This window comes from Triturus cristatus, chromosome 4_1 (genome assembly GCF_964204655.1).
Source record: "Triturus cristatus chromosome 4_1, aTriCri1.1, whole genome shotgun sequence".
In the NCBI taxonomy this organism is placed as follows: domain Eukaryota; kingdom Metazoa; phylum Chordata; class Amphibia; order Caudata; family Salamandridae; genus Triturus; species Triturus cristatus.
In genome coordinates, this window is record NC_140585.1 from 395,381,569 (window position 1) to 395,393,991 (window position 12,423).

The 12,423-nt window shown below is 45.6% G+C and overlaps 1 protein-coding gene across 4 annotated transcripts in view; it reads right to left on the reverse strand.

Moving 5' to 3' along the window:
• PARVB (parvin beta) overlaps nt 1-11,252 on the reverse strand; it is a 515,092-nt gene extending 503,840 nt beyond the window's left edge. For 3 of the 4 annotated variants that reach the window (XM_085652460.1, XM_085652457.1, XM_085652455.1), the window contains exon 1: nt 10,799-11,053. In XM_085652460.1, coding sequence (XP_085508586.1) covers nt 10,799-10,913 — 115 coding nt within the window. In that variant the 5' untranslated portion in view covers nt 10,914-11,053. Of the gene's footprint in view, nt 1-10,798 lie in introns of all 4 variants that reach the window. The other variant, XM_085652456.1, reaches the window with a different exon arrangement.
• Between the last annotated feature and the right edge of the window lie 1,171 nt (nt 11,253-12,423).

Genomic DNA, 12,423 nt, shown 5'->3' on the forward strand with positions numbered 1-12,423 from the left:
TGTTTTGCGACAGATATTCACTTAGTGAAAGAGCATGCAGTATGTAAAGTGATAAAAGCTAAGAGATGTGTGTGTGTATACCAGATAACAGAAGATATATTGAATCTTTGATAACTAATCCGTCACGAGGTTAAATATTTTGAAGAACCTGACTTATGGGAAACTGCAGGTTCATGGTTTAGTGAGTATGGGAAGAGTTTTCTTAAGTTAGGCAAATGACTAGGTAATTTAGGTAGAAATTATTTTTCAGGCAAAACTATCCACCTATAATATTTAGAACGACTTGTGAAATTTGAGTTTGTTTTGCTGAAATGTGAGAGTATGATTAATACTTAGTAGAGTCGATGTGAATACAAAAGAAAATGTAAAAATCGGTTGATGAAGAGAAAAAAAAAATGAATTTGTAGATAGAGCTCAAGGATCAAGTCTACAACCAGAGGAAATTGCGTCACATTTTTATAAATGAGCTATATTAGTTAATATGGATACAGTTTGATGCTGCACATTATTCTCCTGCTCCTCCCCCTTCCATCCCGTTCCACTGTGATGTCTTCTTTCCCAACAGGCTCTGCAGAACAAGAGATAAGAGGGTATCAAAGTGTATTTTTCCAATGTGTACGTGTTGTGAATGAACTTTATAGCATTTGATAACAATTTGTAACATGTCAAGGTCTTTCGGTTCTTATGTTGTACTGGACTTAGAACTCTTCACTGGTGTATGGCATGGTTTTAAAAATGTTGCATTTAGTTGAAATTTCTATGGCGATTAGTTGCTGAAGGTAGGAAAGTAGGGTAAAATGTAGTGAGGCAGGTTAGGTTTCACTATGTAATACCTTCATGTTACCCCCAAAAAGGTCCTTTGAATTCACACTAATAAATACCTAGCGCAATCCTGGTAATATGGCACAGGGCAGTCAGGCTTTACTATAGGAACACGTGTTACGAATTTCAGAGTACTGATATGGACGGTAAGTAATGGACTCAAAAAAAATCTGAGACCCATTTATAAATATAAGCAGATTTTATGAAAAATTTAGACACCAAAACAACGACAATCTGATGCGCATAACCAGAGTTATGGTTTTTTAAAGGAAAAATAAAATCAGTGCATTTAACTCTTAGAAAATGATAACATTGTGGTTAATGGGAAAACATACTAGTGACATTCTGTCACTTGCAGGTCGAGTCCAGTGGAAACCACTGGAGGGGGAGGTGATGCGGGACCCAGGACTAGGTTCAGGCAGTCAGTTTAATTTTAGCTGGCTCGTAAGGCCTGGGTGCAGAGTGGTGCTGGCTGTCCCTGGTGCTGAACTGGAGCCTCAAGTCCTGGTTTTGCTGCTTGGGCTGCACTGTTGAGGCAAGGGGTGCAAAAGTTAGACAATAGGGCCGCTGGGGCATTGAGTTGAAGGTGTTGCAGAGTTCCTTCAAGGCACAGCGTTGAGTAGAGGTTGTGGGAGCCAAGCTGGCCACCAACAAATCCAGCCTTGGGTTATTTCGATGTCGTAGGGGAATCAGTAGCTGCCTGAAAGTTGCTGGGGATCAGGACTACGTTTCCCACAATGCCATTTATTTTAAGGTATTCCCTCGGCAGGTCCGAGGGCCACTGATTCTCTGGTCCGGGTGCGTGTTTTACATGCGGAGTGCAGGGGACTAGTGCTTCAATTCCAGGGGAGTTCTGGACCGTCTGTGGCTTGCAGAGGGGTACATCTTTCCTTTGGAACCAGTCTCTGGTTCAGGACAAGCTGCAGTTGAGGAGTTGCAGGATGTTTGCCACAAGAACAGGGTATGGCACCTTTTCTTTGTGCAGGTCCTTAAGTCGCAGACTCAGGTCTCTTCTTTGTCTTTTGTTACAAGTAGATCAGATCTGAGGTTCTGCTGTTGGGGGTGGGTGCTGGTAGCCAATGGGCTACTAGCCCCAGTAGCTAATGCGCCCAAGAGATTACCATTTCCTGTAGAGGATGGCACCTTTTCTACCCAGAAGTCTATTCTGCTACTTTTAACAAGCATTGGCATAGCCAATAGGTCTCGCCTTTGGGATCTTATAAGTGTTTAGCCATGCAACAGTTGATGTTGCACCAAGGATATTGTGCAGCATAACTAAACACTTATAAGGTCCCAAAGGCGAGACCTATTGGCTATGCCAATGCTTGTTTTATGATTGATCCTGCTTACTATGTTTTTATGGGACTTATAACTTTGTGTTTTAATGGATATCTTAATGAACATTCTTTTAATGCAATATTACTTGTTTTTATTCAAATGTACTGTTTATGACGAGAATGATCATACTTTTGATCGAATAAAGTAATAAGAATATAATCACAGAGCTTAAATCTATAGGCTACCGAACGTGGGCAGAAGGAATCAAGGTGCGGGTGCCGGGGTCGGCGCTGCTGAGATGGATTATGCTCCCCTATCCATCAGCACAAGTGGTTGGTGGCGCAGACGCTAACGTGTGACGTTGCTTTACCTGTCCCCACCGGGTGTCGTGTATTTACTGCGGTCAGTGTCACAACGCGGTCTTTCTGTGCATGTCAGCGGTGCTGAAAGCTGCGCTTAATGAATGCAAACGTTGCCACAGACAGTGGGGCGCTGTTTGCCGCCAGTTTCAACCCTATTTTCGAGCCTCGGGACAGGTTCTTCGGCCTCTGTGTTTTTTCTAGCAAATGGTCGTCTTGAACATGTACTGTTACAGGGGCAATGGAACGGGAGGCGTGAATTGGAAAGCTGAAGCAAACCCCCTTCATCAAAGCATCCCCATCAAGTTATCCAAATGCCTCCCAAGAGTATAAAAAGACACTTGTTTCGTGGTAAGCATTTCCTAAAGCATCAATAAAATAAAAAAGCACGCCAGCCTTATTTTGAAAACTGTGTTTGTGTGAAAGAGGTGGGTGAATGAAGGAGGTGCAGTAAAGACTTGCACATTTCACCAGCCTCAGCAGTGTACAAGCTTCATTTTAAGTAAACAGCGACCAACACATCTAAGCTTTTCAAATATTCTCATAATTATTCTAATTTAACCTGTGTGATTGGGTTATTTTTAAAGCAGGAAAAAAAGACGTGAAATTGTAATTTCACAGGTAATTAAGCAACTTGGATTTCCAGTGAAGTGTAAAGCAGTGGAATGTGATTCCTGGTTCTAATGTTGCATTTATTGAATTTTCTGTGCGGGCTCCGTTGAAGCCCAAGACAACAGAATAAAAAAAAAAACAAGCTAACAGCGACATTAAAAACAAGCATTGGCCGCGCGCGCTGCGGGAGAAGCAGGAGTTGTGCGCGCGCACGGCCAATGCTTTCCCAAAAAACGGGAAATTCATCACGATCACTGTGAAAGCGAAAGTGATCCCGATGACGCTCTAAAGGCGTTCCTGAGTGCTGCTGGCTGGCCTAGCGCATGGCGGCTGCGCGCGTGCATTCTCACATGCACGCAAGCGCTAGTCCAGACAGCAGCACTTAAAAAAGTCACCTACATAATGCCTCTCCAAGCCAGCGTATGCGCTGGGGTCAGCGAGACCTAAAAATGACAGAACCCTTACTCAGCTGTACAGACCAGGTAGCCCACCTTAGGGGTGCGGCTAGCCTTCTGGGGGTGTAAGCCTCCTGACTACCTAATTTTCACAACTGCTTGGGTTGCCAATGTGCCTGGGGCAGGGGGTTGGCTTTTTCCTCCTCTGAGATGAACCTTGGTTGCATATCAAAGGCAATTAGGGCTTTGAAGCTCACTGCCTTGATGTGCAACTTTCCTTGCCATCCTGTCAAGGAGGGAAGTGACACCTCCTGCCCAGGCAGGCCCTTGTTTCTGCCTCCCGAGAGAGTTCACACCTCTTGGCAGGGGGTCATATTCCTGTCTTGGCTGCTGCAGCTGCAGTCTGTCAGCCAGGCAACAGGAAAGGCTAGAGCAACCAGGTGGGCAAGCTCTAAGATAACCCCCTGGGTGCATGTCACATTAAATCTGACTTTAATAAAGACTGGGTTTGATGAGACAAGTTGTTTAATACCAAACATTACAATTTTTAGTGGAACCATAATGGAGCTGCCAACCTGGGGGTTCCCGGGTGCTAGCCCATGGTATGGTATGGCCCCCTGAACACTTAAAGTAGCCCCTGATGGAAGGAGCACTTATCTGCACCCTGCCTCCTGGGCTCAGGAGGCCTAATTTAGGGGTGACTGACATTAAAAATAGTGCATTTACTTTGCCACACACGGTGAGGGTAAAGTCAAGTTTGAGCAGTTTGCACTGCTCCTGCAATCTGCTGTCATCTCTTTGCTTGAGTCACTCAGGGTGGCCCAAACATTGTTGCAGGCCCTGGTGACCCCTTTAACTCCCATGCCCTGGGTACAACTGGTACCACTTACCAGGGACTTAAAAGGTGGTTAAAGTCCTTGCCAATTGGGGTTACCAATTCACATTCAACATATTTTGAGAGAGCACTGGAACTGGGGCCTGGTTAGCAGGCTCAAGTGCACTTTCAGAGTCAAAAGCATCAGTAGGCGAAAAATAGTGTTGTGGTGACCATACAAAAAGGGTTCTTTTCTAGACTGAAGCTCCTCAATATTTTCTCAGAAAATGGGATAGTACTAACGTGTACCATTATTACGAGGATTTCTCTGATTTGTTAAAAGGAAATGATACGGTGATCACAACATGCTGAAACAGTTTTGACGATTTCATGTGTGGAATTTGTGTATGGGAACCCCTTCATTCTGGAGGTGAGCCAGCATTAGATGACTTTCCTATTCTACTAGGGGCACTGGCTATTTAAGAGATTTTCCTGAACATATGTTAGCTAGGGATTCTGTTTGCTCCTCCTATGATCTTTGTTGTTCATTGGGACTTAGAATAATACTGATTTCTTGACTATGATATATATTTAGCATTTCCATGTATCGCTTAGTTAAGATTTTGTGATTAAGCCTTTTAACTTTTCCCCTGATCTAGAACTGTTATAGGGTGGTCCAAGTTACTTATTTTATTATTCTGCACAACTAATATTGGTTCTGGTTGAGGAAGCCGATGGAGCAGAACTTTTAAAGGTAAATTTGGGTGGTTTAAGTTTTGGGGTTCAGGGTTCTGCTCCCACAACAGAAAGGTAAGATTGGAAGAAATCAGGTAGTTTGGAGTCAGGCCACACCCCGTTTTGAGGACAAGGATGATGAATTTGAAATATCTTCTTTCCTTTTTAGAGAACCAGAGGAGGAACTTCAGCAGAAGCGTGATGTAAATGTAAATGTCAAGGTACTTATAGAGCGCACTGTCACCAGACGGCCACCTTGCGGTGTCGCCTTTTTTTTGCGGTTTCCTGGCGCTGATACTCATACCGCTGTGGAACCCCTCCTGGCTTTCCCTGTGAAGTGTCCACTCCTGGGCATCCCCAGGGTGAAGCCAGGCATCCTTAGCGCTGTTGGGGCCGGTGTGGAGGCTAAGCAAGCTATTGCCCAGAGTTGCAGCGTGGGGCCCGTGATTAGAATAGGCACAGAGGCGAGAATAGACAGGTCCGAGGAAATTGGGCCCGAGCCCCGTCGAGGCGGGAATCGAACCCTGGTCCCTGGCCAGAATTCTGCTTCAGGGTCTGCCGCTCTAACCATTGAGCCACACTCCTCCACCATGTGTGGTGTGATGTGGTCATGTTGTTTCAGGCAGAATGGGAGATGAGTAGGTGGTTCTGGATTCTTTTAAGTTTAGATATTGATTTCTTAGGGCATGCATTTTAGAGGCAAATGTACGAGTGTAGGTGACAAAATGGTTAAGAGGTGGGAAATGTTTCTGTTCCACATAGCACTCAAGAGCATTTTCTTTCAAATCATTTAAACACAAGTCTATGAAACCAAGAAAATGTGTGCAACAATATCTGTTTGTCAATCTGGCTTAGCAATTCCTCCATCACTCTCATCCCCCACACAAGACTGCATAACTCAACCTGCACCTCCCCCTCATATTTTTCAAAGTTCCTGCTGCTCAGAAGAAGAGACCACAGATCACCTCCCCCACCCATCCACATAATTAGCTGCTCCAGCACTTCAAGTTAGATTTATTGGTGCTTTCAGGGACTGCATAACTAGAAGAGGTCAGAGTTGGTGAGTGGGGGAAATGGAGAAGATGACAGTGCAGTAGTCATGATTGATCAGGTGGCAGTGGATTTAATTACAACTGCTCTGCCTACCACAACAAACCCAATATGACGTAATACAGCTCCTTATGTACCATGTAAGGCACCCATCCCGTGCTGCTCTATGCACCAAATGGTATCTACTATCACCTGCACATTGCTACCTGCTACAGCCACTTAGTCATTATATAAAAAGACTGGTCCGGCTTTAGGGCAGTGCGACTGGTGCAGACGCACTGGGTGATAACTTGGAGGGGAGCACTGACTTTGCGGCGGGATGGGCGCTGTGTTAGCAATAACTTACACATGCCGCGGAGTTCCCTGTGCATCCAGCTTTCAGGCAACAATAAAAATCTTTAAAATAACTGGTGATTAATGTTCAGATCGGAGGTCTGTCTAGTGACAGTTTTACCTCGCCATAAAATAGAGCAGAGGGTTAATATGCCTGTTGCAAAGAACAGATCTGTATATTATGCTGATAGCTGAGTTGATTAGTAAAACCAGCCTTAACCAGGGTTTTAAAACAAATTAAATGTATGTGAGAGAAGTGCTATGGAGAGATGAGGGGCGCTTTCGCCGGCTGGAAGTGAGGTAATCAGATGAGGAGGTCGCCAGCGCTAAAGTCGGCCCTGTATAAAGACATGCACAAAACTGGCCCACGCACAGACCGGTCACTGCCAGATTGACCTTTTGTCCAATTAAAGCCTGAAGACTTGTTGTAGCGAATCAAATAATTCGGCTCAAAATTTAAAATAGCCATTTATCATCAAATCTGAGGTTATGAAATCTGTCAAGACTGAGGGACCACTCTGCTGTACAAGGCACAAATTTGTGAGATCAGATTATATGAACTTTAAGCCTTTTAACAAATACCTTTAGAATACCGCACTATAAAATAGTCTCTTTGGTCTTATATTATTTTTATAACATGTTCTGGATAAGAGTCCACACTTGCTCAGAAGACGCTTAAGTATTACAACATTTCACGATTGCCCATTCAGAAAGGTCATACATATGTAGCTTATAAATCTAAGGGAAGTGCTTCAGGCCCGCTTCTAGAGGGTGGGGCCAGGTGAGCCAGGCCCACCCAAACATGAGTTTGGCCCAGCCAAACAAATGAGCCTTGGCCCTCGCAGTGAATCTGCCACTGATGTACAACAACAAAAAAACTGTTCAGATAGCTGGTGATTTACGATCCTGCTGCAGAGCAACCATTTGTCTGTTGGTAGTTTTTAAATGCAGATAAACTGAATGTTATGGGAATAGCTCAGTGGGTTACTACCTCTGTCACAAAGATCCTTGTGTTACTTCCAGTTCAGAAGTTACTATCCGAACATAGGACAGTGACCCATGAACTCTCATCAAAGTGCTGCATACAAATTTCGCTTTTTTGTGTTGTGATATAGTTAGAACTTCTCCATTCTTTCATTATTCTAATGTTACTAAAAAGAGTGTGTTTGGGCAGTTATACATTTTTATTAGTAAAGCCAAACCCCAACCACTGGAGTACTCTTTAAATCCTGAGTTTGTCCTTCTCCAGACCAAACCCCCGTAAAATATATTGCCCACCAGTATGGATGACGTGATTTCTACACCTTGTAATCCTCATTGGTTTATGTGACATTCTCCGTAGACTGATTTATTGTCTCTCTATAATGTGTGCTGTTATGTAAAGTACTGTTCCACCATACACGGATATGAGTAGCGCTATACAACAAATGGAATGGATATGAGAGGGGCAACGGAGAGATGAGGGGCACTAGTGGAGGGTGGCAGTGAGGGAATCCGAGGAAGAGGTCATGGGGTGGGGGGAGCTACGGAGAGATGAGAGGCGCTGGTGGCAGTCAGGGAGTCAGAGGAGGAGGTCACGGGGTGGAGGGAACTACAGAGAGATGAGGAGCACTGGGCACTGGTGGAGGGTGGCAGTGAGGGAAGCCGAGAAGGAGGTCACAGGGTGGGGGGGGGGGGGGGGGACTGAAGAGAGATGAGGGGCACTAGTGAAGGGTGGCAATGAGGTAATCCGGGGAGGTGGTCACGGGGTGGGGGGAAACTAAAGAGATGAGGGGCACTGGTGGAGGGTGGTAGTTAGGGAGTCTGAGGAGGAGGCCATGAGGGGGAGTGGCTATGGAGAGATTAGGGGCACTGTTGGAGGGTGGTAGTTAAGTTATGTACAGAGAAAGAGGATAAAAAAATAAAAATAAATAAATAAATAAAGGAGGTCAAAAAGACTTTTGCACCAGCACTAAAGCCGGCCCTGCCATAGCCTTTCTGTTTTCGTTTATTTAATTAACAGTCAGGTGATTAGGACAACTGTAGAGCATACTTAAACATGCATGCTAATTACATTTACTGCTATATTCAATGTTTCAAGTTTGAAGGTGATTTTACTATTGTGTTATTACTGGGAATAATGAAAGTGGAACTAAATGGTGACTGATATGGGGATGGGGCTGGCGCCCAAGGTCAGCTGTGAGAAAAGGTGCAATGGAGAGGGGTGGTAGAAAAGTGGATAATGAAGCCTGTGAGGGAGCGCGCTGCAGAGTCAGGGGTCAGGTGGAGGTAGTGATGAGGAGGGTTTCTCCCTGAAGGCTTGCACAGTGGGAGTCCGAGTAGTGTCACTTGCTTGATATTCCCACCTTAGAAACCTCCTCTTCCCATCAAAGCGACATTACATGGAAGAAAAGCACTTTTTGAGAGTGATAACATTTAGAAAGAGACTTAGAAAAGAGTGTGTTTTACTGTGCCTTGTAAGACTAAGGAGAGATAAAGGAGGGCCCAGAAGCAGGCCTGGCTAGATATATAAGCGATAAATCGGGCCAGCGGTGGCCCACCCGAATGTACCCTTGGGCCACCCAAATAAAAATTCCTGGAGCCGGGCCTGAAGTGCTTCCTAGCACGCAGGTTTGTGGAGACAGGGGAAGAGAAGCCCTTATAGATGGAATTGCGGTTGGAGTTGGGATTGTCAAAGAGAAGCGACCCATAAAAGAAAGGTGGGAGGGGCAGAGCCCTCAATTGAAAGATGTGACTGGTCTGAGAGGAACACATAGCAGAGTTGTCACAGGGAAGAGCCCCCCTCACAGACATGTGCAAGGTCCGAGGGATGAAACCCCAAAATAAGATGACCCGAATTATTATTGTACGTCGCACAACACTAGAAGGAAGACGTCTCTGTCACTCTATTCCTGGACAAATTAATGACTCCCTGTCAACAAGAATGCGGTGCTCTAGTTCAGCGTTTCCTTTTAGCAACATAAATGACTTCTGGGAGCTGTAGCCCTTTATTTGTGCCAGATGAAATAATAGAAACATTGTCGGGTAAACCAGTAGCAAGGCACTGTTTATGTGCAGAGTGAAAGGGAAGTTCCATCTAATAAGACCTGTTGAGTACTTTTGACTCAAGTCTAGTTTGTTTAGGTACATAATCAGCTTTCCAATTCAGTTCACATTTAAAACTCAAAAAAACAACTCAACAAAGTTCTTGGCATGAGGCCACAATCCAAATATAGCGACTACTGCATTTCCTGAATACCCCCGCCTGGCATCGAGCCAGCAGGGCGCCCATCAACGGTATGCAATTGTTTGACGTGTTTACAACACCCACTTCCAAAGAGAGACTGCAGAAAAGCTCCCAAGCAGCACTGATGTATGGGCCACAAACAGAAATGCAGCATTGCAGGTAGGAAAACTCACGAGTACAGTGAAAAAATAAATAACCGGAGGCCGATAAATCACGAGCTCCCGCTCCTGGCGTGAAATGTAATGGATTCGGCGTTGAGATGCAGTAAAAGCCGTTTAAGATTAATTTCCCTCTCTTAAAATAAATTAATACGCACGATAGGTCCGGCGGTATCAGAGTCAGATTTTCGTGAGATACTTTTGAACTATAGAACCGTTGCTTGTAAACACAGAATCAAGAGTTCGTTGGAAAACAAAGATATGAAATGCATTACATCTAATGACTGCAAATAGCATACCCAAACAAAAACATAAAAAGTTTCGTTGGGACTCCTCATCTGATTGGGTTGCACGCGTACTATAGATGAAGACAGCAAACTCAAACAATATGAAAATGAATGTACTGCACATACATTAACTACCAATAAACCTGACCAAATGTCCACTTAAGAGGACAGTTGGGGAAAGAAGCGCAAGTATGTAATATTATTGATAATAGTAAAAGACTTTAATAATTCATTAACAATAATAGAGATTAACAATCAAGAAACAGCGATATATGGTATCTTCAATTTAACGTGTCTAATTTGGAACGTTTGGGAAAGGATAAACATTTGACAATCATATTAGTGAGAAAGGATTAAATGCCCAATCAGTAATTATCGCATTATTAGTGGCAATGTACTTGGTCGTGTGCTCGTTGTGCAGACCCGAATTATTATTGTTCGGCGCACAACACTAGAAGCCTAGACGTTTCCGTCACTTTATCCCTGGACAAAATAAAGACGAACAGAAAAAGCACGTGCTCAGTCCAACAAAAAATGAAACGTTCAAACAAAAAAAGTGATTTCTGAAACTCCTCCAGGATATGATTTTCATTACAATGTGGTAGTAAAATACATTGCACACATAGTATGAGAAATGTGTAAGCAGTAGGATGGAGACGGTAGTAGGGGCGGTGGCGCCTGCTGTGATTCCTGCCGGCAGCCCGCAGCGTCCTCTCAGCTGTTACTCACCCTCCTTCGCCTTCTTCTTCCTCGCCAGGGTCCCGCCCAGCTTGCCCAGGAAGGAGGACTCGTCCTTCTTTGTCTTGTGGGCCTGGCCCGCGGTGGGGGCGCGCACGGAGGACATCTTCCCGGCGGGTTGTCACCCCTCGCTGCCTCGGCGGTGGCTCCTGGCCCGGTGCGCCCCTGACTGCGGTCAGGGTGAGGGGAGAAGAGTGACCGAGGCCCCGGCTGGACGGCTCGCGCCCACCGCCACAGGAAGGGGATGTGGTGAGCCGCAGGCTGCGCTATCAGCCGCCAATGAAAGCGGCGGGCGCGCGGCGCAGGAAACGGGATCCAGGGGGCAGGCCGCGGCCCCGAGCGCAGCTGAAACCCCTTACTTGGCGGTCCCTGGGGCCTGATACAATCCATCAGATCCGGAGCCGCTCCCACGTGTACCCCCCGCCGGTCTTTCCAATGCCTTATCTTTTTCTCTGCTGCTCCGTGTTTGCTGTGTGTAACTGTCCAAAATACTGCTTCGGCCAGAATCCTGATCCGTTATAAAACCGTCTTACAACTGTGGTACAGACGACTCAGTAACACAGTCACAGGACACCAGCTTTGGAGTCTCAAGCTATGCGTTTTAAACCACAAATCACTGTTTACTATTGTGTTGATTCAACTGAGCTCGACCAACACTGCAACCCTAGGATGTAAGCGCTAGGATGCAAACAAACACAAGTGTGACCGTATAGGAAATATAAAAGTGCAGGTTCTGTTTGGCCTAGAGTACCGGTTTGCTGCTGAGAAATGCCAGTACTCATTAAAAGCATTAGAGCAGTGCTGAGAAGTGCCGGTACTGTCCCTTCCAAATTAAAGAAGTGTGGGTACTGGGTACCTGATAGCGCCCGCTCATTTGAAGCACTAGACATAAACACGTGCAGAACAATAGGTCTGCCCATGCCTGGGCCTTCCTGACTGGGGCATTAGTAAAGACTTAGTGCCCTGAATTTTAAAGAGAGGTTTTGATAAACAGGTGCACAAGTGTGCACGTTACCTATGTTCACTTGTAATGGTCACTTTATACACTATCTGTAAGGCTTCCTCCTAGATTGATGACCACCTCACTTCCGGATTTTACTGACACTCCTCCTTCTTTCAGATATGTCAATCTAATCAGTCAGTGGAAGCACCAGAGTGCATTATGCTACCCAGGCGCTCAACACCCATTGGGCTCACCAGGCTTCAGCCCCCCCCCCCCCCCGTCATGTGTGTCAGCCCGGCTGAGACAGCCTCGCGGGCTGGCGTCCATCTAAGTGCAGCCGGACCCGAGTACTTAACAGGTCTTTAAAAGACCATTTACTCGTTAATGAGGCTTTTGTTGTATTTTCACCCCTTTTTACAGCCGCTCTGCCTATGGCTGGAAGACTTAGCCCCCCCCCCCCCGAAAATTTGTCAGCCCCCCCCCCGAAATTTGGCTCTAGTTGCCCGCCTGATGCTACCCAACAAAGGTCCTGGTAGGGTACCGTCCATAGTGACCTGGAGGGAAGTGGTTACCCTAATCTAGATAGATTCGAGGGGGTCCATTGCTCCCAGACATCCATTAGCATCATTGTGCCCAGACAGTGTTGTATCGCTGCCTCCAGATAGTAGCTTGC